Source organism: Chiloscyllium punctatum, chromosome 18, assembly GCF_047496795.1.
Source record: "Chiloscyllium punctatum isolate Juve2018m chromosome 18, sChiPun1.3, whole genome shotgun sequence".
In the NCBI taxonomy this organism is placed as follows: domain Eukaryota; kingdom Metazoa; phylum Chordata; class Chondrichthyes; order Orectolobiformes; family Hemiscylliidae; genus Chiloscyllium; species Chiloscyllium punctatum.
The window spans coordinates 100718626-100742568 of record NC_092756.1 but is presented as its reverse complement, the minus strand read 5'-3'; the positions used below and the strand labels follow the sequence as shown (position 1 = coordinate 100742568).

General features: G+C 47.3%; 1 protein-coding gene across 1 annotated transcript in view; it reads right to left on the bottom strand.

The window, feature by feature from the left end:
* Window positions 1-23297, bottom strand: part of LOC140489430 (tubby protein-like) — a 35104-nt gene extending 11807 nt beyond the window's left edge. Inside the window, exons 1-13 of the mRNA XM_072588979.1 lie at window positions 23239-23297; window positions 19203-19244; window positions 18811-18862; window positions 17822-17972; window positions 17187-17333; window positions 11418-11534; window positions 10087-10200; window positions 8388-8492; window positions 7294-7443; window positions 5577-5719; window positions 4449-4625; window positions 3533-3645; window positions 43-157 (exon numbers count right to left, since the gene is read on the bottom strand). Of these exons, the coding sequence (XP_072445080.1) occupies window positions 43-157; window positions 3533-3645; window positions 4449-4625; window positions 5577-5719; window positions 7294-7443; window positions 8388-8492; window positions 10087-10200; window positions 11418-11534; window positions 17187-17333; window positions 17822-17972; window positions 18811-18858 (1380 nt within the window). The 5' untranslated portion in view covers window positions 18859-18862; window positions 19203-19244; window positions 23239-23297. The remainder of the gene's footprint in view (window positions 1-42; window positions 158-3532; window positions 3646-4448; window positions 4626-5576; window positions 5720-7293; window positions 7444-8387; window positions 8493-10086; window positions 10201-11417; window positions 11535-17186; window positions 17334-17821; window positions 17973-18810; window positions 18863-19202; window positions 19245-23238) is intronic.
* Window positions 23298-23943: the final 646 nt, after the last annotated feature.

The window sequence follows — 23943 nt, the reverse complement described above, 5'->3', positions numbered from 1 at the left end:
CAGCCTTTGAGATGTTAGAACTGATGAGAATGAATTACTTACATAACATACAGCTACTATCTCTTCCCGAAGAGTCACATTCTCTGGCACCATGGGCGTCTTCTCTGGATTGACTCCATTATCAAACACAGTGAACTTAGTCCCAAGGACATTGGATCTGCCAATGAGCAACAGGAGAATGTTTGGATTATAGAGAGACTCTGCTCTGTTTGGAAATAGACTGCAATCTGAGAGAGTTAAGGAGGTACCTTCCAGCAGTTTTGGTAGGTACATTGTAACATATGATGAGGAAATACTTTAATCTGATAATCATCAAATAAGTAAGGTATATTATCTGAATGCTGAGAGGTTTCACGGCTCTGAGACACAGAGGGATCTTGGTGTCATGGTGAATAAATCCCAAAACATTCATGTGTAGGTGCAGGAAGTAACCAGAGAATCTAAATGAATGTTGTGTATTATAGTAGGGGGAGTTAGACACAACATTAGGGAGACAATTCTTCATTTATACAGGGTACTGTTGTGACTACATCTGGAGTATTGTATACTGTACTGGTCGCTGTACTTACAGAAGGATGTTAATGCATGGGAAGCAGTTTGGAGAAAGTCTACCAGATTAATTCAGATCCCAGGAATAGGTTTCAGTCTGTGAGTATAGTCTACAGACCCCAGGGATAGGCTACAGTCTGGGAAAGCCACAGTGGAAAAGGCAGTGGGGATGAAGAGTTCCTAGAGTGAGTTCAGGAATATTTTCTGCAGCAGGATGTATCCGTCCAATGAGAAAGGAGGCTCTGCCAGACCCTGCTTCCACAGGATAAACCATAGCTGAACCATGGACTACTTTCAAAGAGTAGAGGGGCTCAGGAACAGTTGAGGTATATTCCCTCAAAATGGAAATGTAAGACAAATAAATCCACTTTGGGGTGACAAAAGAAGCAGAAATTAAGATACCAAAGAAAATGTGCTCACAACAAATGTCAGGTCAAAAATACAGATGAAAAACAGAAAGTTCAGAGGAGAAATTTAAAAAAAATAATAGAAGCAAAGAGGGATTATGAATGGAGGTTGGCAGCTAACACTAAGGTAAGTTCCAAAGTATTCTATAAGCACAGAAACAGTGAAAGGGGGATAAAAAAAAAAGACAGGATAGATTTTGGACCAAAGAGGGTGGACTTTCACCTGGAGGTAGGGGTGAATGGAGATGTTACATGAGAACATTGTATCTGCTTTTACTGAGGAAGTCGACACCAAAGCCATGGGGCCAGAGGAGGATTAGAGGATTTAAATTGATGAGGAAGATGCTTTAGGTAGCCTGCCTGTACCTAGAGTTAGTAAGGCACCAGATCGGATTAAACGTATCCAAGGAAATTGAAGGAAGCTTTTCCAGGATGTGAGTGTCTCTGACAAGGCCAGCATAGTTAACCATCCCTAATTGCCCTTGAACTGAGTAGTTTCAGAGAAGAGTCAACCTTATTGCAGTAGATCTGGAGTCACATGTAGGGTGAGACTGGGTAAGAACAGCAGATTTCTGAACCCTAAACTTAGAAATTAGCAGGAGAAGGCCATTCAGCCTTCATTCCTGTTCAAACAGTCAATATGATCATCCAACTCAGTCTCTGTTCCTGCTTTCTCCTCCATTTCCTTTGATCCTTTTATCCGCGAGAAACACATCTACCTCCTTCTTGAAAATATTTAATGTTTTTGCATCAGCCACTGTCTGTGGTCGAGAATTCCATAGGGTTCCCACTCTCTGGGTGAAGACATTCCTCCTCAACTCAGTCAGAAAGAGCCAATCCCGTATCCTTTGACTGTGACCTTGGTTCTGGATTCCCTGCTCTTCAGGAACATCCTTCCTGCATCTACCCTGTTAGAATTTTCTAGGTTCTTCTAAACTCGAGAATATCATCCTAACAATCCAGTCTCTCTCCAAATGTCACTCCTGCCATCCCAGGAACCAGTCTGGTAAAGTCATCATACGGCCCCATTACCCAGAATATTATCGTCAGATAAGGAGGCCAAACCAGCACACTGTATTCCAGGTGTGGTCTCACCAAGGCACTAGACAGCTGCAGCAAGACTTCCTGGCTCTTGTACTTAAATCCTGTCATGATGAAGCCAACAGACAATTTGGCTTCATCACCTGCTGCCCCTGCATGTTTACTTTCAATGACTGGTGTGTGAGGATACCAAGGTCTTGTTGCACCTCCCCCTTTCCCAAGATATCTCCATTCAGATGATATTTTGCCTACTTAGCTTGTCCACATCTCACTGAAGCAGCTCTGCATCTTGCTCTCAAATCACCCTCTCATCCAGCATTGTATCATTTGCAAAGTTGCAGATATGACATGTGGTTTCCTTATCGAAGTCATTAATAGATATTGTGAAGAGCCACGGCCCAAGCAAGGATCACTGCAGTACCCCCACTAGTCACTGCCTGCCTTTTGGAAAAAGACCCATTTATTCCTACTCTGTTTTTTCTCTCTCTGCCAGCCAGCTCTCTCCACATTTCAGTACATGACCTCCAATCCCATTCACTTTAATCTTATATGGGAATCTCTTATGTGGGTCCTGTTTAAAAGTATTTTGAAAATCCAAGTAGATCACATCTATTGGCTCCCCCCTTATCCACTCCACTAGTCACATCCTCAAACGATTCCAGCAGATTTGTAAAGCATGGCTTCCCCTTGTTAAATCCATGCTGATTCTTTCTGATCTTGTCACTATCTTCCCAATTGTTCTGCTATTATATCTTTCTAATGAACCCGAGCATTTTTTTCCACTACCAATGACAAGCTAACCGATCTACGATTGTTTTCTCCATGCCGCCTTTCTTAAATAGTGGGGTTACATTAGGCATTCTCCAATTCATAGGAACCCTTCCACAATCTAGAGAATTTTGGAAGGTGATTACTCGCCCCTCTGCTATTTCTCTGGCCACTTCCTTAAGTACTTTGGAATAAAGCATAACAGACCCTGGGGATTTATCTGCCTTCAATTCTGTTCATCCTCCAATACTATTTCACGACTAATATTAACTTCTTTCAATACCACTTTCTCATTAAACTCAATATTCACCCCTTTTTTTTGGGATGTTATTTGTTTAATCCTTTATGACATTAGTGAACCAGGTGGGTTTTATAACATTGACTATCATTTCCTGGTCACTGTTACTGTTTCAATTCCAGGTTTATTCTTGATATTAAATTTCACCAGTTGCTGAGGAGGGGATTGAACCCCTGTCCCTTGTGCATTAGACTTGACTCTGGATTACCTGCCTGTTGCAGGAAGGGAGTGGAGACGTTAGGTATAAACTTTCAGCCTTGGTGCCAGAGGACTTGAGAATTGGAAACATTGTGCACTTGTTCAAAATGATCGAAGGATAAGCCAAGCAATGACAGACTCATTAGTCCAACCTTGGTGGGGGAAACCTCTCGAAACAATTATTCAGGCTGACCTCGTTACAATCACTGCAAAGACCGTCAGAAACTTCCCAACTCCTGATCCCGGGGAAGTGACAACAGCTGAAGCTCACCTCAGCTTTCCGATGAAGCTCTCTCCTGTGCGGGACAGGTTTGTTGGGTCAGTCGAAATGAGATAATTCGATGTTTTGCTCTTTTTGCGTTTTCGCCCAGCCATCAAGAATACCTAAAATAAACCATCACATGTTAGGTAGTTCAATGCTCAGAATTTGACTTGGGCCTGAATTAAGAATTTGAACCTTCCACCACCCCCTCTCAACACCACCAGCCCGCCCCCCCTCCCCACCGATCAATCCAGAGGATATGTCCTTCCTGGATAAACCTGGGAGTATCACCCAACCTTCCCTCACTGGGTGACTCAGCAACTCACCTACAGGCAACAGAGAACACAAAACCCAAGTCTGATCCCTGTTCTCGGTGGAGGTGGCTGTGATGGAGCAGGATGTTAGACACCTCCTCCCTTTGGGAAAGATCCACTCACCCCCACCCCTACTCCTCTGGCCTTGATCTCCATCACCCACCACCCCTCTGGGTTCATCCGCCACACCTGTGGATTTGATGCTCACCCCCAAACTGGGCTCAATATCCCCCCACCCTCTACCTCGGGGCCCGACACTCCCCACCTTCCCAGTTTCCCCGGTAAAAGTCACCTCACATCCTTCATTGCCTGGCAACCAATTAGCTGCCTGACTTGTGGAAGGTTTTCAGAGGCAGGCTCAAAGACAGATACAACATCAAAACAAATTTGGAAATAAAACTGGAAAATTCCCAGAATGGAGCAGATGAGTGAAACTATCATCCCCTTTAGTCACAGGTTTGGATGATATCAGGTTTGGGGAGTCCAATCTGGTAGGGCTCACTGGGATCCTCCTGTGCAGCCCATTTGACCCCAGTCCGGTAGAGGTTATGGTGGGATCTGAAGGGGATAGCCTCCTGCTGATGATCCTGGGTGTCGAATTGAACAAGTACCTTTTTCTCATCCTCTCTCTCCATGTGCAGGTAATAGGTTGGAAACATCCCCTTGTCCATCCCCTTCTTGTCTCTGGTGATCCGACATTTTATAACCATTCCTTGTGGAGCAGGTCTGAAAGCAAATTCCTCCAGGTTTCCCACTTTAACTGAGACACTTTCACTTCTGGGATTTTCCTGAATAAGGAGGGACAAGGTGTTATTGGCAAACATCAAACAAACAGCCCAAGACAGGGACTAGTGGAGAAAAGTGAACAAACAGCTTCCACATAGAGCAAGCTGCAGTGAAATAGAGTGCGATGGGGTTTTCCAGTCTTCAGATTATTAACCTGCATTTCTCCAGCCTTCCCCCAGGGCTCAAGCCCCACTTAACATTTCAAATCATTCACGAGAATTAATGAGAAATGTAAAGTGCTTAGTGTGAATGTGAAAAGCCTATGTTTAGAGGAAAATAAGCAAATGTGGGCTTAGTGTAGGTTCTCCCGACGCTGTAAAGAAATGGCTGAGAAACTAAATGAATATTTTGTGTCTGTCTTCATAGAGAAAAGCACAAAAAACCTCCAAGAAATAACAGAAAATCTAAAAACCAGTGTGAACAAAAAGACTGTATGATATTAATTAATAAAAAAGCATTGGTAGAGAAATGATTAGAATTAAATGTAGTTAAACCCCTGGACCTGACGATCTACTGTCAGCAAGAGGGATCTCTGGAGATTGTGGATCTGTTGCTGGTTATCTTTCTAAACTCTATAGACTCTGCAAAACAGTCAGTGAACCCACTTCAGAATAGCAGCAGGCCAGTTAGCAAGGGCATGAGGAGGAATGACTTCACTTTGAGAGGGACAGATTGTTGGAGTTCTCTGCCCAGAGGGTATGGAGTCTCAGTCACTGAGTCTGTTTAAAACTTAGATTAACAGGTTCCGACATCGCACCGATATCAAGGAGTACCATAGGGAAGCAGCGCTGAAACAGATTAACTGTGACCTCAGTAAACTGCTGGGTAGTCTCGGGAGGCTGAATGGCCTCCTCTTGGCCCTATTTTCTATATACATAATCAAGGTCATATATTTTCTACATTCATAATCAAATAAAAGACAGGACATGTGAGGAAGATGAAAACTCACTCACAGTTTTCCCTGAAGATGGGTCTGGCTGTTCACAGCCATGAATCCGTGGAGAGACACTTCCAGATTCCTCTGTCTCTTTCCCATCCTCATCCGTCTCCTTTTCATCCTCAGTCTCATCTTCACTGAGCTTCTTTTGTGAATGAGCTGAACGGATAATTGATATTTACTGTTTTCTGATATTTCAGGACAGAGCCAACATTTCAGTCTTAGTTACCATGTTTCCAACTAGTAAAAGCTCAGGAATTCCCCCACTCACCACACCCCCCACCCTCATCCTCACCCTCCCTAACCCTTCCACCCTCACGCTCTCCCACCCTCCCTCACACTGTCCCTCCTCACTCTCACACCCTCCATCACCCTCACCCCTCCCTCCCCCTCCCTGATCTGCTGTAATACAGTCCTGGAGATGTGCCCCTTTCACTAAGTCTCTGTCATTATCTGCTCCTGTGGTTGGGTTTGCACTCTGAAGTTCCTGTGAGCTGGGGATTAATGAAAACTGGGATTTATGTTAAAATCTTCAGGCCAAGTTGGGCAGCAGGTGCTGAGTAGATATCTTGGTCAGTGTTTCCCACACTGAGCTCAGAACGTTCAAGTAAAACACGGAGCAGCTTTCAATCAATAAACAAGGGCCAAGGGCCAACTGTTGTATGAAACTGAGATCATCCCCACTCCAGGGTCTGGTTCAGCTGTGGGTCAGGACAAGAGTCTGTGCTCACACTCTGTACCAGGAAGGGGAGGGGGGTGGGGATTGAGGGTCTGTTTCTGGGGGTGGGGAAGTACTATTTAGGATCTGTGTCAGGGGAGGGGGAATGGGTTTGGTGGTATCAGTTGTCCTTTTTGAAGAACAATTTCAGATCAGGGAACAGTCTTCTCCAAGTCTGATTGCAAAATGTAGGGATATCTTGCTACAATGGTCCAGGCCCTTGGTGAGACCATACCTGGGGAACTGTGTGCAGTTTTGGATGTAGGTTTGCTCGCTGAGCTGGAAGGTTCATTTCCAGACATTTTGTGTTGGCTTGTTGAAATAATGTTCTAATGCAGCTTCGTTTGTGGGTGTTGTGATGATTACTTCTGTAGTTCAATATTTGGTCCATATGTGTTGTTTTCCTGTAGATGCTGGTTTGGAGTTCCCCATTGGCTGTTCCTAGACGCATGACATTCCAACTGGAAGTCTATCAACAAACATATCTACCACCCCCTGAGAAAAGGAACAGGAAGTGACTTCACCACAGGAAATGACACCACCAACCCAATGAAACCCAAACATATAAATAGAAAGCAGGAATTATGAGCAGTGCTTCACCTGAGGCCCACTGAAGATGTTACCTAGTTGGGTGACGAAACGTCTGGAAATGAACCTTCCAGCTCAGCGAGCAAACCTACATGCAGAACCTCAACCTGAGCTACAAATCTTCTCAAAACTCGCTAACTATGTGCAGTTATAATCTCTTCATCTGAGGAAGGATGTTCTGGTGATGGAGGGAGTGCAGCAAAGGTCCACCAGACGGAGCTCTAGGATGAGAGGAGTGATGTACAGAGAAATACTGGATCAGTTAGGACAGTATTTACTGAACTTAATAAATCTATCCAGGGAGCAGGTGGGGTGGGGATGAAAAGAGAGGTTGGGGGTGAAAGATTGAGTCAGGGGATGGAGGGTGGGGTCAGGGAGATCAGGAGAGGGGAACGTCACCATTACACACATGCAGCATCCCTCGCACCTCTTATCTTGGTTCCTCTGTTCCGTTTGGCTGAGACTGTCAGGGTAGTGAGCTCCTCCTCCTGGTCTTCACTTGATTCCTCCACCGTAAAAATCTCAACCCTTTCCTCAATCTCCTGCAGCTCTTCCTGGACAGTGCAGTCATTGACTCCTGCAGAGAGACACAGTGCTGTGAAGGTCAACTCTGCAGGCCAGCCACACAAACACACACCCGTGTTCCCTTCCTCCCAATCGGATTCAGTCCTGACCTCCCAATGGGGTCACCAGCAGAAACAGCCAGTCTCAAAAATAACTGACCACTAAGTCACGACCAACACCAGGGTAAGCTGACTGGGTTCACACTCTCTTCAGGACCATCTCAATCCAGTCCTTTCTCCTTTTTACCTTTGTCTGCCCCCGGTCCCTGCTGTGTGAGTGATCCCACTCTATTACTGAGATAAAGGGAGCCACCTGACTGTGTGATCGCAGAGAAATCAGACAGGGCCCTGCTTCTGATCTCAAGACATGAGCTTTACCCAGAGACACCGAGTCTGGATAAACAGTGGAAAGCAGGAACACACACCACCAGCAAACACGTCACACACAGAGAAGGGTTTCCAGTGAGAGTCAGTGCGTGTGTGGGACCTGTGCCCCAGGGAGACAGAGGGGGAGGGGGAGGAGAGGGAGGGGGGAGGGGGAGGGGAGGGAGGGGGGAGGAGGGGTAGGGAAGGGGAGGGGAGGGGAGAGGTGAAGGGGAGAGGGGGAGGGGGGAAGTGAAGGAGAGGGGGAGAGGGTGGGGGAGGTGAAGGGGAGAGGGAGAGGGTGGATGGGGAGAGAGTGTGGGAGATGAAGGGGGAGAGGGGGAGGGGAAGGGGGGAGGGGGAGAGGGTGGGGGAGAGGGAGGGGGAGAGGGTGGGGGAGAGGAAGGGGGAGAGGGAGTGGGAGAGGGAGGGGGAGGTGAAGGAGGAGAGGGGAGAGGGAGAGGGTGGGGGAGATGGAGGGGAAGCCTGTTCCTTGGTGATTTGGGAAGTTGGGTTGATCAGGAGAGAAGCGTGGGGAACGTACTGCTGTTTGAGTTGGGTACGAGGTGAGGAACATTTGCTCCCAGTCACTGACCTGTCCTTTTTGGTTTCTTCTTCTTCACCATCCGGGAGATAACAGGCGATGAAGAGTTTGTGCCAGAGTTAGAGTCCGGAATCGGAGTTTCTGTCACTGGGAATGCTGAAGCACAGAGCAATGAGACAGAGATAGCAGGAAAAAATACAATTTAATATTGGGACCAAGCAGAACCAAAGCAAAAACCTGTGAAGATTGAAACCATAAACTGTTGGGAAAATGCTGGGAATGTTCAGCAGGTGGAATGAGAAACAGATTTAATGTTTAATAAAAAGCAACATTCAGGATGTAACAGGCTTAAAGAGGCAAAAAGATGCTGGTAGACGAGGCAGAAGCAAAGAGGAAGTGTGCAAGATTCCACACCAGAAATCAGGATAGTGAAGGATGGAACTGGAGCCAATCTTTACAGAAAGGTCTCAGCAATTATTTACAGAGAAACACTCCCTAACCCACTCACCACACATTTAGTCAGTTCCTATCGATAGGGGACAAGTGGATCCTTAGTTTGTATCCAACAAGTGTACAAATTAAATACAATGACTATAGTCTGACAGGATGAGGTGCGAAAGAGGAGATTAAACAAAAAAAATGATGACACAAAAAACAAAAGTTATGTCCAGAAGTATAAATGTGAAAAACTGAATCATTATCAATAATTGCTTTCCAAAAGCAACAACAATAAAAGGGAGAGGCTGCAGTGTCTGCAGTAAATAGAGTAAACCACAAACTGTCACAGTTTCACTTTGAACAGGGAATGTTTCTGGCTTTGGCTGGTGAGACGGGAGGAAGTGAAAGGGCAAGTGGCTTACAGCAGTGGTGACCCCACCCCTGGACCTGGACTGAATAATCCACTCTCCAGTCAGATCACAGCAACACGACCCTTCGAGCCTGGGAGATCCACCTTTCAATAAGATCATGGCTGATCTGGTTATGATCCTAACTCCACAATCCAGCTGCAATAATTGCTCCACAGGTGTGTAATAACATCGCCAAACGGGTTGATCGGAAAAATAGGTCAACCAATTCTTGCACAGAAGGGGAGGGGTGGTTGGGTGTGAGATTGGGGGAAAGCCAGTTGAAAGGGGAGGTGGGAGGAGAATGTTCTTGTTGTTGAATCTCCCTGAAGACCATGGGAATGGCAGAGAGTGAGGTGTTAATTACAGAGACTGGGAGGTGAGGGTGCACCCTTTTCTGCATCTTGACCCTGTGAGGGAGGGCACTGAGTGTGATTGGAATCGGCTCCCCGGCTGAAGGGTCACGTTTAGGGCCATGAATTACAGCCTCTGGTGTGGGGCAGGTGAAGCCATTTCCAAGTTAATGCTCACAGGGTCCCTGTTCCTAACTCACCGAATCACCCAATTGAAGCTGGAAGATACAGAGGGATTGTGCAGCTCCATCAGTGAGGTATTCACCATAACTTTGAGTAGAATTTAATTAAAGAGGAATCTCTTTCTCAGGGAGCAGTGGAACCCGCAGTCGGGAATATTTTCCAGGAGAAGTGAGAAAGACTTTCTGACCAATAACAAAGTGAAAGGTCAGAGGGTGCAGCTGGATTGTGGAGTTAGGATCATAACCAGAACAGCCATGATCTTACTGAAAGGTGGATCTCCTAGGCTCGAGGGGCCGTGTTGCTGTGATTTAACTGGAGAGTGGATTATTCAGGTCAATGCTGCCAGCTGGATCCGGAAACTTCTCTCACCTTCTTTCCGTCTTGGCCTTTTCTCTCGATTTGCTCCTGGTCGGGATTTGACCTTCAAAGGAGTTTCCAGTTTGACCGCCTGATCGAACTCTCTCGGATCAGCATCCAACATTGCTGTGGGTAATCAGCAAAAAACAGAGAGAGAAAGAGTCAGACAGACAGTGAGAGAGAGAGATAGATAGAGAGAGAGAGAGCGAGAGAGAGTCAGACAGAGACACACAGACAGAGATAGACACAGAGAGAGACCGACAGACAGAGAAACAGCGAGAGAGAGTCAGACAGAGACAGAGAGAGACAGATAGAGAGTCAGACAGAGCCACACAGACATAGATAGACAGAGAGACAGCGAGAGCCAGACAGAGAGAGAGAGCGAGAGGGAGAGTCAGACAGAGACACACAGACAGAGAGAGAGAGACAGACAGCGAGAGAGAGTCAGACAGAGACACACAGACAGGAGAGACAGACAGACAGCGAGACACAGAGAGACAGACAGCAAGAGAGAGTCAGACAGAGACACACAGACAGAGAGAGACAGACAGACAGTGAGACACAGAGAGACAGACAGCGAGAGTGAGTCAGAGACAAACAGACAGAGAGAGACAGACAGACAGTGAGACACAGAGAGACAGACAGCGAGAGAGAGTCAGACAGAGACACACAGACAGAAATAGACAGAGAAACAGAGAGAGAGAGTCAGAGACACACAGACAGAGACACACAGGCAGAGATAGACAGAGAGAGACACCAAGAGAGAGAGTCTGAGAGAGAGAGAGACAGAGGCAGAAAACTGGGACATAGATAAAAATACAAAGAGAGAAAGGTGAGAAAGACTGACAAATAATTCAAGAGTGAGAGAGGGATGGGCTGATTGGTCACTCAGTGACTCAGACACTCTGGGACTAAGATCACTCTGGGTTCCCTCCCAGTGCTATCCCTCTCCAGATTCATAGACTGGTGTCAGTGAGTGATATCCTGGATTTTGAACACAAGCCTCACTGTCTCAATGAAAGGAAAGGTTTAACCATTCCTTGCCATCTCTTTAATTTCATAAATTAATTTCTAAATTTTTGAATCTTAAAATTTTGAACAGCTCAGGGTGGTCCTGTGATAGATTTCATTTTTTTCACAACACACGATGTTTTAATACAAATTCTGTTGTTAAATGTCCATTTAATCAAAGTTATGAACAGTTACTATTTTATACTGAGTAATTCTGATATAAAAATCTATATTTTAAGCTATAGCTTAAGCCACTGTTTGAAGGAACTCATCATCACTCCTCTGAAACATTGCGATTCCACCTTTGTTATTTCGTTCTGTCGCTCTCTGACCTTTCCCCACTTTCTGAGCTCTCTTGGTCCTTGTTGTTGTTCCTCTGAGTTCCAAGCAAGTACTCAGATTCTCTGTCCCATTCTCATCCAATTCCTCCACGTCCACTTCCAGGATATCTGTGAACAGCAGCATTAGGTCAGGAAAGTGGGACAGACACAACAACCAAAATGAAATGCAGTTGGTGAGATGGTGAGAGAAGAATAATATTTCTGACCAATTCCTCTGTTTAGAATGTTCCTGCTATTCCTACACAGTCCCTCACATCCCAGGATAAAATCTGTCCCCACAATCAAGCAAAAGATACTTTCCAATCACCCTGTTCAGGATGTCTTTAAACAGCCCTGGAGCAGGTGGGACTTGAATCCAGTCCTCCTGATCCAGAGGCAGTGACACTGCAGCACATAACCCTAGAATCCAAGGGTAAGCTTGAGGGTGGTTGCGAATTGAGAACTCACTGCCTGTGAGGGTGGGAGAGCCAGAAACCATCGTCACATTTCAGAAGTATTTAATGTACACTTACAACGCCAAGGTATAGAAGGCAATGGGCCACTCGCTGTGAAATAGGATGAGAAAGTGGTTGTGTTTTGACAGGCACAGACTCAATGGGCTGAAGGAACTTTTTCTGGGCTGTAGATTCCAGAGTCTATGACATCCTGAGAATTGTTCATTCCTTCCACATTTAGCTGTTCTCAGAGCCCGAGAATCTCTCAATAGAGGGCAAGATCCCACACATCTGAACCTTTGTATCAGATCTGAGCTTCCAGATTTTTCCAACCATTCTGCCCAGTTTCCTGAGAGAGGTTCTGTGCCTCTCCAGAGTTACAACCTGCCCTGGGACCAGTCAGAACCACTTTGGAACAAATAAAACTGACACTTACTGCAGTCAATGAGCAAACCTCACTCTAACTAAACCAGACAGCCCACTTTCTCCTGGGAATAACCAATAACCCATCTGAATCATATCTAATGCAGCAGCACTTGTTGAACTCAGTACCACATGCTGTCACCCCAAAGCAGCTGTCATTTGATTTTAGTTCTTCAGTGGAGGGTGTGGGGCTTGTTGGCTGGAATTTCTCTCCCATCCTGGATTGTCTTTGACAAGGTATTGATGTACTTAGATTAGATTACTTACGGTGTGGAAACAGGCCCTTCGGCCCAACAAGTCCACACCGACACGCCGAAGCGCAACCCACCCATTCCCCAACATTTACCCCTTTACCGAACACTATGGGCAATTTAGCATTACCAATTCACCTAACCTGCACATCTTTGGACGGTATTGATCAACTGCCTTTGGTTCAGGTAAATCCACAATGTCATTCAGGAAGCAATTCCAGGATTTTGACCGAGCACCCCCATGGAAGAATCGGGATATATTTCCAAGTTGGGACTGTGAGTGGCTTGGTGGGGAACTTGCAGCGGGTGGTGTTCCCATGTATCTGATGGCCTTGTCCTTCTAGATGAAAGTGGTCGTGGGTTTGGAAGGTGCTGTCTGAGGATTTTTGGTGAGTTTCTGCAGTGCATCTTGTAGATGGTACACACTGCTGCAGCTGAGTGTCGGTGGGGGAAGAGTATGGATGCTTGCAGATGTGGTGCCAATCAAGCGGGTTGCTTTGTCTTGCATGATGTCAAGCTTCTGAAGTGCTATTGGAATTGTATCCATCCAGGCAAATGGGGAGTATTCCATCACACACCTGACTTGTGCTTTGTAGATGATGGAGAGGCTTTGGGGAGTCAGGAGGTGAGTTACTCGCTGCAGGATTCCCAACCTCTGACCTGCTCTTGTAACTACTGTGTTTACGTGCTGAGTCCAGTTGAATTTCTGGTCAATGATAACCCCCAGTAAGTTGAGACTGTCGAATTCAGTGATGGTAATGTCATTGGAGAGCAAGTGGTGGTTAGATTAGATTAGATTACATTACATTACAGTGTGGAAACAGGTCCTCCGGCCCAACAAGTCCACACCGCCCCGCCGAAGCGCAACCCACCCATGCCCTTACATTTACCCCTTACCTAACACTATGGGCAATTTAGCATGGCCAATCCACCTGACCTGCACATCTTTGGACTGTGGGAGGAAACCGGAGCACCCGGAGGAAATCCACGCAGACACGGGGAGAATGTGCAAACTCCACACAGTCAGTCGCCTGAGGCGGGAATTGAACCCGGGTCTCAGGTGCTGTGGGGCAGCAGTGCTAACCACTGTGCCACTTGTTAGAGATGGTCATAGACTGGTATTTCTGTGCCACAAATGCTACTTGCACTTGTCAGCCCAAGCCTGGATATTGTCTTGATCTTGTTGCATTTAAACATGGACTGCTTCAGTATCTGAGGAGTCACAAATGGTGCTGAAACATTGTGCAATCATCAGCGAACATCCCCTATTCTGACCTGATGATGGAGGGAAGGTCATTGATGAAGCAGCTGAAGACGATTAGGCCCAGGACATCACCCTGAGGAACTCCTGCAGAGATGCCATGGACTGACCTCCAACATCCACAACCAATGTGCCAGGTATGACTCCAACAACTGGAGTTTGCTCCCCAATACCCATTGGTCCCAGTTTTTGCTCAGGCTCTTTGATGCCACACTTAGTCGAATGCAGCCTTGATGTCAAGGCTGTCCCTCTCCCCTCCCCTCTGGAATACAGCTCTTTGTCCATGTTTGACCCAAGGCTGTAATAAGGTCAGGGGCTGAATGGCCTTGGCAGAACCCAAACTGGGCATCACTGAGCAGGTTATTGCTGAGCAGGTGCTTCTTGGTAGCACTGTTGATGTCACCTTCCATCACTTTACTGATGATCGAGAGTAGACTGATGGGTTGGTAATTGACAAGGTTGAATTTGTCCTGCTTTTTATGTACAGGACATACCTGGGCAATTTTCCACATTGTTGTGTAGATGCCAGTGTTGTAACTGTCCTGGAACAGCTTGGCTAGGGGAGCGGCAAGTTCTGGAACACAGGTCTACTGTACTATTGCCAGAATGTTGTCAGGGCTGATTGCCTTTTTAGTATCCAGTATCTCCAAACTTTACGTGATATCACGTGGAATGAATTGAGATGTAAGACTGGTATCTGTAACACCGGGGACCAGTGAAAGAGGCCGAGATGGATCATCTACTCAGCACCTCCTGGTGAAAATTGCTGTAAATGCTTCAGTCCTGTTTGGGGGATCACCAAGTTGACACCTCATCTTCAGGGATGCCTGATGCTGCTCCTGGCGTGCCCTGCTGCATTCTCCATTGAACCAGGTTTGGTTTGGTGGTAACGGTTGAGTGGGGGATATGCCAGGCCATGAGGTTGCAGATTGTGCTGGAGTACTATTCTGCTGGTGTTGATGGCCCACAGTACCTCATCGATGCCCAGTCTTGAGTTGTTAGATCTGTTCAAAGCCTGTCCCATTTAGCACGGTGATAGTGCCACACGACATGATGGTATTCTCAATATGAAGGCAGACTTTCGTCTCCACAAGGACCGTGCAGTGATCACTCTCACCAACACTGTCATGGACAGATGAATCTGCAGATTAGCATGGATGAGGTCAGGTATGGTTTTCCCTCTTGTTGGTTCCTTTATCACCCACTCCAGAACAGGTCTCGCAGCCATGTCCTTAGAATCTGACCAGCTCAATCAACTGCCCTGCTTCTGAGCCACTCTTGGAGGTGGACATTCAAATCCTCCACCCAAGGTGAATTTGTGGCCTTGCTACCCTCAGTGCTTCCTGCAAGTGTTCTTCAACATGGAGGAGCACAGAGCATCGGAAGGAGGTTTCCTTGCCCATGTTTGACCTGGAGCCCAAGGCAGCTCCCCCCTGAATGTATCCCATGGTGCCTCCAGCTCTGCTGGGATCTGGGACAGTCATACTCACAGAATTATACCTTAAAGGCTGTTGCTTGACTAGTCAGTGAGACAGTTCTCCCAGGTTTGGCACTACCTCACAGATGTTAGTGGAGAGGACTTTGCATGGTTGGCTGGGCTGTTTCCGCTCATGTTGTTTCTGATGCCTCAGTTGATGCCAGGTTTTCTGTCTGGGTTTTTCTTTTATTTAGACTTTGTAATGGACGATATTAACAGTAGGGCTTGCTCAGCATTTCAGAGGGCAGTTAAAACTCACGGATAGCTCAGTGGTTAACACTGCTGCCTCACAACGCCAGGGTCCCAGATTCGATTCCAGCCTCAAGCAACTGTCTGTGTGGAGTTTGCACACTCTCCCAGTGTCTGCGATGGTTTCCTCCAGGTGCTCCGATTCCCTCCCACAATCCAAAGATGTACAGGTCAAGTGAATTGGTCATGTTAAATTGCCTATAGTGTCAAGTGCATGAGTCAGGGTTAAATATAGGGTAGGGGAATGGGTCTGGGTGGGTCATTCTTTGGAGGGGGTCGGTGTGGACTTTTTGGGCTGAAGGGCTTGTTTCCACACTGCAGGGAATCTAATCATCTACATCGGTTTGAGTCTGGAGTTAGACCAGGTATGGTCTTTGATTGTCAATGACATTAATGAATCTACTATGCTACCAGCTGATGGTAAGACTGAATAAGTCAAACCTCAGAGTGAAATCTGGCTTAATAGAGCTTATTTTTATATTTGCTATTTGTTTACTGTGGAAGTCAGTCACTGAACATATTCACAAGAGACTATCAATGTACTTTTAACAAAAGAAAAAATAAATGTTTATTACACAAAACAAAAACACAAGCTATATTACACTATACAAGAATGATTTGAAATGGTCTTATTACAAATATCAGAAAGAAAAATTCAGTCTGTTTACCAAAACAATAACCTCAATATAAATACTCAAACCTCAGTGAAGCATCATCTGTCTTTACTCACTCAGCTGCTTTGATGATATTGGATTCTATTCAGCAAATGTTTGTCCTCACCTGATGCCTCTTCTTTACTTAATGTTTCATCCTAAGACCATAAACAAGCTGATAACTCAGCTGACTTGCTCCTACAGAGGAATTCCTTACTCTCATGTCATTACCTGCTTTGTAGGATCTCTTCCACTCTGACACCTCCCCAGCCTAAGTTACTGAAGGCTGTGCCCCCCATACCACCCCGCCCCCTTTCTCTCACTCCTTCTGTCTGTTAATCACACAGTCAGCTGCTCAGGACTGGCCAAAAACAGCCAGCAATCTGATTTTAAAGCCCTCAGTTCCCTGGTCTCAGTTTTCCAGACAAATCATTTCAGTAGTTATGAATTACAACATGAGATACAGCCTGGAATCCAATCGAGGGGTTCAGGGTGGTTTATATTCAGAATAACAGATGCCACAGAATGAGATACAGCCTGGAATCCAATCGAGGGGTTCAGGGTGGTTTATATACAGAATAACAGATAGCCCGGAGAGAGTTACAGCCTGGAATTTTAAATTTCAAAATAACTTTATGAGCTTTCAGAAAGTCTAAATTTCACAGATCTGAAGCTAAAATGCATTTTCTCCACTTTGGACCCCAAGTTCCCAATAACAACATTGTGTTTTAAACATTCAACACAAACCAAATGGGTTTTTACAAGGTCACTCAACCTGAAATATTAACTCTGATTTCTCTCTCCACCTGTTGAGCTTTTCCAACAACTTCTGTTTTTGCTTTGGTCACCATAGCCTCATTTTTAACTCCTAATTTTATTAATACTCATTTCACCAGCTATACATGGAATTTAGATCCATGTCCCCAGGACCTCTGGATTATATTATTACTATCATCTCCCCTCATTTGTCTTGTCTCTGTGACCCAATTGCACCGTCTCCCTCCTCCTTTACCTTTTCCCAGATCCCACGTTTGTTCCCTGTTGATTTTAGCCACTTCGCAAATGTCTCTGTCAACAAACGAGCCATCCCCATTGTCGAGGGACTCTAACTGCAGATGAGAGATGGCAATTTCCTCCGCTGGTATCTTGCAGGAGAGATCTTCATGAGGAAGGTTTGAGGCAGAGAAAAGGAGAGTGTTAGAGAGACACACAGTCACCAGCAGTCCCCACCCCCTTTCTCTCACTCCTTCTGTCTGTTAATCACACAGTCAGCTGCTCAGGACTGACCAAAAACAGCCAGCAATCTGATTTTAAAGCCCTCAGTTCCCTGGTCTCAGTTTTCCAGACAAATCATTCCAGTAGTTATGAATTACAACATGTGCTTTCCCCCCCTGACTCTCCCCGAATTAAGCCCTTCCTCGTTTACTTCACTCGTCCGCTTGCAATCACTTCAGGAAGTAACCTTCCTCCCCCATCAAATCCTACTGCTCGGTCCATTTCCCTAACACTTCCACTGAAGCCTAGAAGTAACCAACAGATTTATCTTATATCCTGAGCGATCTGAGATCATCTGGGAATGTGGGGTCCTCTACCTGAACACAGTATTCCACAATCGGGGAAATGCCTGTAGGAGGTTGGGGCAGGTACCTGACAGCAGATTGATGCTGTGCGTTTTGAACAGTGAGACCTGGTCCTCGGCTTTCTGGGGCTGCCTGGGCTTCACCTTCGCGTCTGGATTTGCCTGCACCATCAGGATGTCCTGCCGTTTCCGTCTCTGCTTCTGTTTGAGAAGATTCCACTGGGAGAAAAATAAACAATTTACCCCGCACTCCAGAAGCAAATACTTTCAAGTCTCACTAACCTCCTACCATACAGAGTAAAGATCACTCTGCACTTTCCCCCCTCAAACAGGGACAGGGACAGCATGAGGTTAAATACAGAGTAAAGATCCCTCTACACTGTTGCCTTCAAACACTCCCAGGGACAGGGACTGCACGGGGTTAGATTCAGAGTAAACCTCCTTCTACATTGTCCCATCAAACACTCCCAGGACAGGGGCAGCACGGGATTAGATACAGAGTAAAGCTCCCACTACACTGTCCTCCCATCAAACACTCCCAGGACAGGGGCAGCACGGGATTAGATACAGAGTAAAGCTCCCACTACACTGTCCTCCCATCAAATACTCCCAGGACAGAGACAGCATAGGGTTAGATACAGAGTAAAGCTCCCTCTACACTGACCCCCACCAAACAATCCCAGGACAGGGACAGCACAGGGTTAGATACAGAGCAAAGCTCCCTCTACACTGTCCCATCAAATACTCCCAGGACAGGGACAGCACAGGGTTAGATACAGAGCAAAGCTCCCTCTACACTGTCCCATCAAATACTCCCAGGACAGGATCAGCACAGGATTAGATACAGAGCAAAGCTCCCTCTACACTGTCCCCATCAAACACCCCCTAGAAAGGGACAAGGTTAGATAGAGTGTAAAGTTCCTTTTGCAATTTTGTACATTGACCTTAATCCCCCATGTACTGCAGCCACCATCTGAAGAGCTGTGGAGCTGGTGAGTAAATATTAAAGGTCTCAGTGAGGGGTAGCTGGGACACTCAGATGCCACCAGGCTCCTACCTGATTGTCAAGTTTCTGACGGCGCAGGCTCTGACCATCTTCATCCATCACACTGCAGGTTGGCACAGAGACACGGGCTGTTATTGGACATGCAGAGACTCCCAGCTAGCTCAGCAAGCAGCTCAAGGGGGTGAGGGGGACACACCCCACTCCACCCCCACCCACTCCACCCTCACACCCCTCCCTCCCTACCTCTTCACCTTCTCCACCCTCACCCCCACCCCCTCTCTATCCCCATCCCCACCCCCACTCCACCCCATCCACCCCCACCCTACCTCTACACCCCCTATATCTTCATTCCCCCCCTCCCCTCCACACCCCCACCTGCCCCTGCCATTGTCAGTCCCAGCTGGTGCCCCAAGCTCCAGCGAAAAGGGAGGGTGATACGTTACCTCCCTGGGAGTGTTGTGGAATACACGGAAGAATTGTCAATCCTGGGATCCAGAGGGAGAAAGAATACAGTTAGTTAATGTGCCATAAATACTCTGTAAATAATTGTTCTAGGTCTACAATGAATAATGATGGACAATCAAACAGATCAAATGAGAGGGAATAAAAATCCTGTGTGTGGAGTATAACACGGGAGTGACAGGGGCAGCAGATACATGGCAACACCAGTCCCTGCAAATTTCCCTCCAAGCCACTTGCCATATGGACTGCAGTGGTTCAAGAAGGCAGCTCATTCCCACCTTCTCAAGGGGGCAACTAGGGACAGGGCAATAAATGCTGGACCAGCCAGGGATACCCACATCCCACAAATGAACAAAGAAAAACACCCACCGCTCATTCAAACTCTTGGCCAGATTGCTACCATTACATTGCTTCCTGTATCGGAGGGTTACCATAGTTACTGCCACATTAGCTTGTACAGAAACCCATGGAAACCAAGAGTATGCCAAGAAGAACTTGCATTTAGATGGAACCTACACATAGTAAATGTCCTGAAGCACTTCCACTGGAGTTTAAATCAACAAGAAAATCTGCCTCTGAGCAATGTTCCAGATGGGGAAGGTGGCTGAAATCTCGATGATGGGTTTGAAGGAGCGTATTACACGAGTAGAATGGGGAAGAGGGGAGGTGGCAGTGGGGAGGGGGGAGCAGTAGAAAGGTTTTAGGGAGGGAATTCCAGAACCTAAAGCTGAAACTGCTACAGGAAGGATGTGCCATGGTGAATAATTAAACTCCAGGCTGGTGAAGGGCCAGAGGCTCAGAGATGGTTCCAGGCACAGGGAACATGGAGGAGTTAGAAACAGAGAGGAGATAATTGGCTAAGAGCTGATGTTAGTGAGCACTGGAGTGATAGGTGAGGAGAGATGAATTGGTCACAGATTATAGATAAACTGAAATTTCAGGAGGGTGAAAAATATTGGGTTGGTCAGGACAGTGTGGGAATAGTCAAATGTGGAGGCATTAATGATAATGGATGAGGGTTATAGCAGTCATTGAGCTGAGGCAGGGTAGAGATGTAGATTTTGCAAATGCAGTCTTCCTGAGAGAGATTGTACACAATTGACAGATTAGCTCACAGTGAAATACAGCAGTCGGCATTCAAATTGCCTTGTTCAATCTCAGGCCATGACCATTAGACAGTAAGACCATTAAACATAGGAGCAGGAACAGACCATTCGGCCCACTGAGTCAATCAAGCATGGCAAAGCCATTTCAAAACCTATTCTCCCAACTTCTCCCTGTAATCCTTGATTCCTTTAACAATCAAGCACCTATCTATCTCTGTCTCAAATACACTCAATGACTTGGCCTCCACAGCCCTCTGCAGTAATGGGTTTAACAGATTAACCACCTTCTGGTTGAAGAAATTCCTCCTTATCTCAGTTCCGAAGGAACATTCCTTCATTCTGAGGCTTTGCCCTCGGGGCTGAGTTTCTCCGACTTGTGGAAACATCTTCTCCACATCCACTCTATCAAGGACTCTCAGTATTCTGTAAGTTTCAGTCAGAACACTCCCTCATGCTTCTCAACTCCATCCAGTACAAACCCAGAATCCTCAAACATTCCTCATAATACAAGCCCATTATTGTATTCCATCTGCCATGTCCTTGCCCACTCTGGTAGCCTGTCCAAGTCCTTTGCACTGCCTGTCCCTCCACCTATCTTTGCGCCATCTGCAAATCCAGCAACAATACCATCAGTTCCTTTATCCAGATCATCCTGCATGATGTGAATAGTTGTGATCCCAATGCAGACCCCTGTGGAACTTCACTAGGTACTGGCTGCCATCCTTTTCACTACTCTCTGCCTTCTGCCAGTCAGCCAATCCTTTATCTATGCCAGGTTTTGTTTTAGATTTCTAAAAGATGAGAGAGATGTTCTTTTTTTAAACATAACTTCAATTATCTCTAAAGATAGAAAAATCTATTGATGGAATGCCAAAGAGCAATTATTCATTGGGCCAACACAACTGAACATTTACTCTTTGACAGCATTGTTATGGCCAACTGACATACTCAGGGGGGAAAGAAAAGCTTTCCATGAAACTGACAAGTCCAAATATTCAGATACTCTGTTAACAGAATGTGCCTTCATAGCATTTGGGTTTTGAAGAGACTGTCATCTTCTCACATTCCAATTATTCTTCTTTATAATTATTGCTCACAGCTCAGGTAGTAATTCAGAGACTATTGCCTTATTGTTTTTGCTCTTTAATTTAGCTCCTAGCTGCTCCAATTCCCTCAGCAGAACATCGTTCCCCTTTCCACCTGTATCACTGGGACCTACATGGACCACAATGATTGGATCTTTCCCCTCCCACTCTGAGTTCCTCTGCAGCCCAGATGAGATAGAGTCATAGAATCATACAGTACAAAAACAGATCTTTCGGTGGAAATATCCTGAAACCAGGCATCAGGCTGTTCATACCCTGGGGACTCTTGATCCTGGCCACAGGGAACCCTGCCTGTACTATCCACAATTACAACTACACTTCTCTTTTCTCCTCCTTCGCAAATGGCTACCTGTCCCACAGTGCTATGGTCAATTTGTTCATCCTCCCTATATCCCCCCACTCTCACACACAGGGGGCAAGAATCTCCAACCTGTTAGACATGCTGCAGGACTGAGGCTCCCTCAGCACTGCCTCCTGGATCCCTCTACCTGCCTCACTCAGAGTCACACCCTCCTGTCCCTTCCCACTCACCCAATTTTGGGATAGTTAGTCTAAGGGCAGGGGACTGCCTCCTGAAACACAGCTTCCAGGTAATTCTCCCTCTCCCTGGTGTGCCTCATGGACTCTGAGCTGGACTTTTCTCAAACTACCTGAGCTGGAGAAGGGCTGGAGTCAGTCGCTGGCTAACAGGCTTAGCTTCAGGGGACAAAGACAATGGTTTCAATCTCCCTGATATTTTCATTGGTGGCAATTTGTGACCCTGCAGCAGAGGATGGGGGATACACAGTGAGAGTGATCAGAGGCAGTACCAGCACTAGGGCATTAGCGTGACAGTATGCTCAAGATGAGACAGAAAAAAAAGCTGTGCTATTTTCCTATCATTTTTTTTAATAAAGAACAGGTGCTGGAGGAGCTCCCTGCACTCAATCATTGTTCTCAGTATGAGGATTGATGGGGTTTAGTGGTGACTGGTCGATCAGAGCAGCTGCTGTAGATACAGCAGACTGTCCAGGGGAGAGGTAGCCAAGATGGACAATCTCTCTCTCTCTCTCTCTCTGTCAGGCTGATGGATTGGAGGAGGCAGCTGAAAGCAGATTAGACCTTACAGCAGCTGTCAGCTCTCAGGATCTTAGTCCCAAAGAAAAGCTGCTGCAGATACCAGCGCCGCCGGCCCTCAAACTCTCCAAGGCCCTTTCAGTTGCTCTGTTTCACCCTCGCTGATGGTTCACTGTAAACACCATCCCCTCCAGTAACTAAACAGAAAACGCTGGACTAACTCAGCAAGTCTGCAGCATCTGTGGTGCCAGGAACGGAGTGAGGTGTCCCAGTCCGATTGAGGCGTTTGCTATTTTAGCGTTGCAGCCTCACAGCTCCAGGGACGCGGGTTCGAGTCCACCCTCAGCCCAGCTGCCTGGAGCTTGCACATTGTCCCGTGCCCAGGGATGTACAGGAGAGGTGGGTTAGTCGTGGGAAATACAGGGATAGCGTGGATCTGGGTGGGATGCTCTTCCGAGGGTCGGTGCGGACTTGATGGCCCGAATGGCCTGTTCCCAACACTGCACGGATTCTGTGAATCCAGGAGATTCTGATCAGACTTGTCTAGAGAGATACCGAACGTACTTTAAATCTTTCTAGAACACATCGTACTCTGTGACTTTAAAAGTTCACCATTAGAGACGCTCAGCTCCTGAGAAAAGGGGAGCTCTGAGGTTAGGCTGGACTGGGTTAGGGGCACTTTCCCCGGGTTGGTGGGCCCCAGCCCCTCCGGCAGTCTCCCCCCTCCCTCCTGTCGGCCCCGTTCCTACCCTCGGGCCACATCGACCTTGTCGCCCGGAATCCTCCAGCCCCGGCTCGGGCCGCATGGACAGACTGAGGGCGGGGGAAGGAGCTGCTCAAGGATCTAATCCCCGGAAACGCTTGACTCCCCAATCCCAGGGCAATCCGCTTCCCGCGGCTCTCACATCTTCCCCACCCCCCCTTAACCCTAACCCCCCCCGCCCCCTGCAGCTCCCCCTCAGTCCACCCCATTCTCCCCATATCCGCTTCCCTCAACACCCTCACTCTCCCCCGATACCCCTCACTCTCCCATCCGATACCCCTCAACCCCCCCTCCCCCCGATGCCCCTCAGCCCCCCTTCCCCCGATGCCCTTCACCCCCCAATGCCCCTCATTCTCCCCCGATGGCCCTCTCCCCCTGATGCCCCTCAGCCCCCCATTTCTCCGATGCCCCTCACCCCCTCCCCCGGTGTCCCCTCAGCCCCCTACCCCGATGCCCCTCAGCCCTCTCCCTCCGATGCCCCTCAGCCCCCCTTCCCCCGATGCCCCTCACCCTCCCCCGATGCCCCTCTCCTCTCCCCCGATGCCCCTCTCCCCCCCGATGCCCCTCTCCCCCCCGATGCCCCTCTCCCCCAATGTCCCTCCTCCCCCCGATGCCCCTCACTCTCCCCTGATGGCACTCTCCCCTGATGGCCCTCTCCCCCTCAGCCCCTCAACCCCCTTCCCCCGATGCC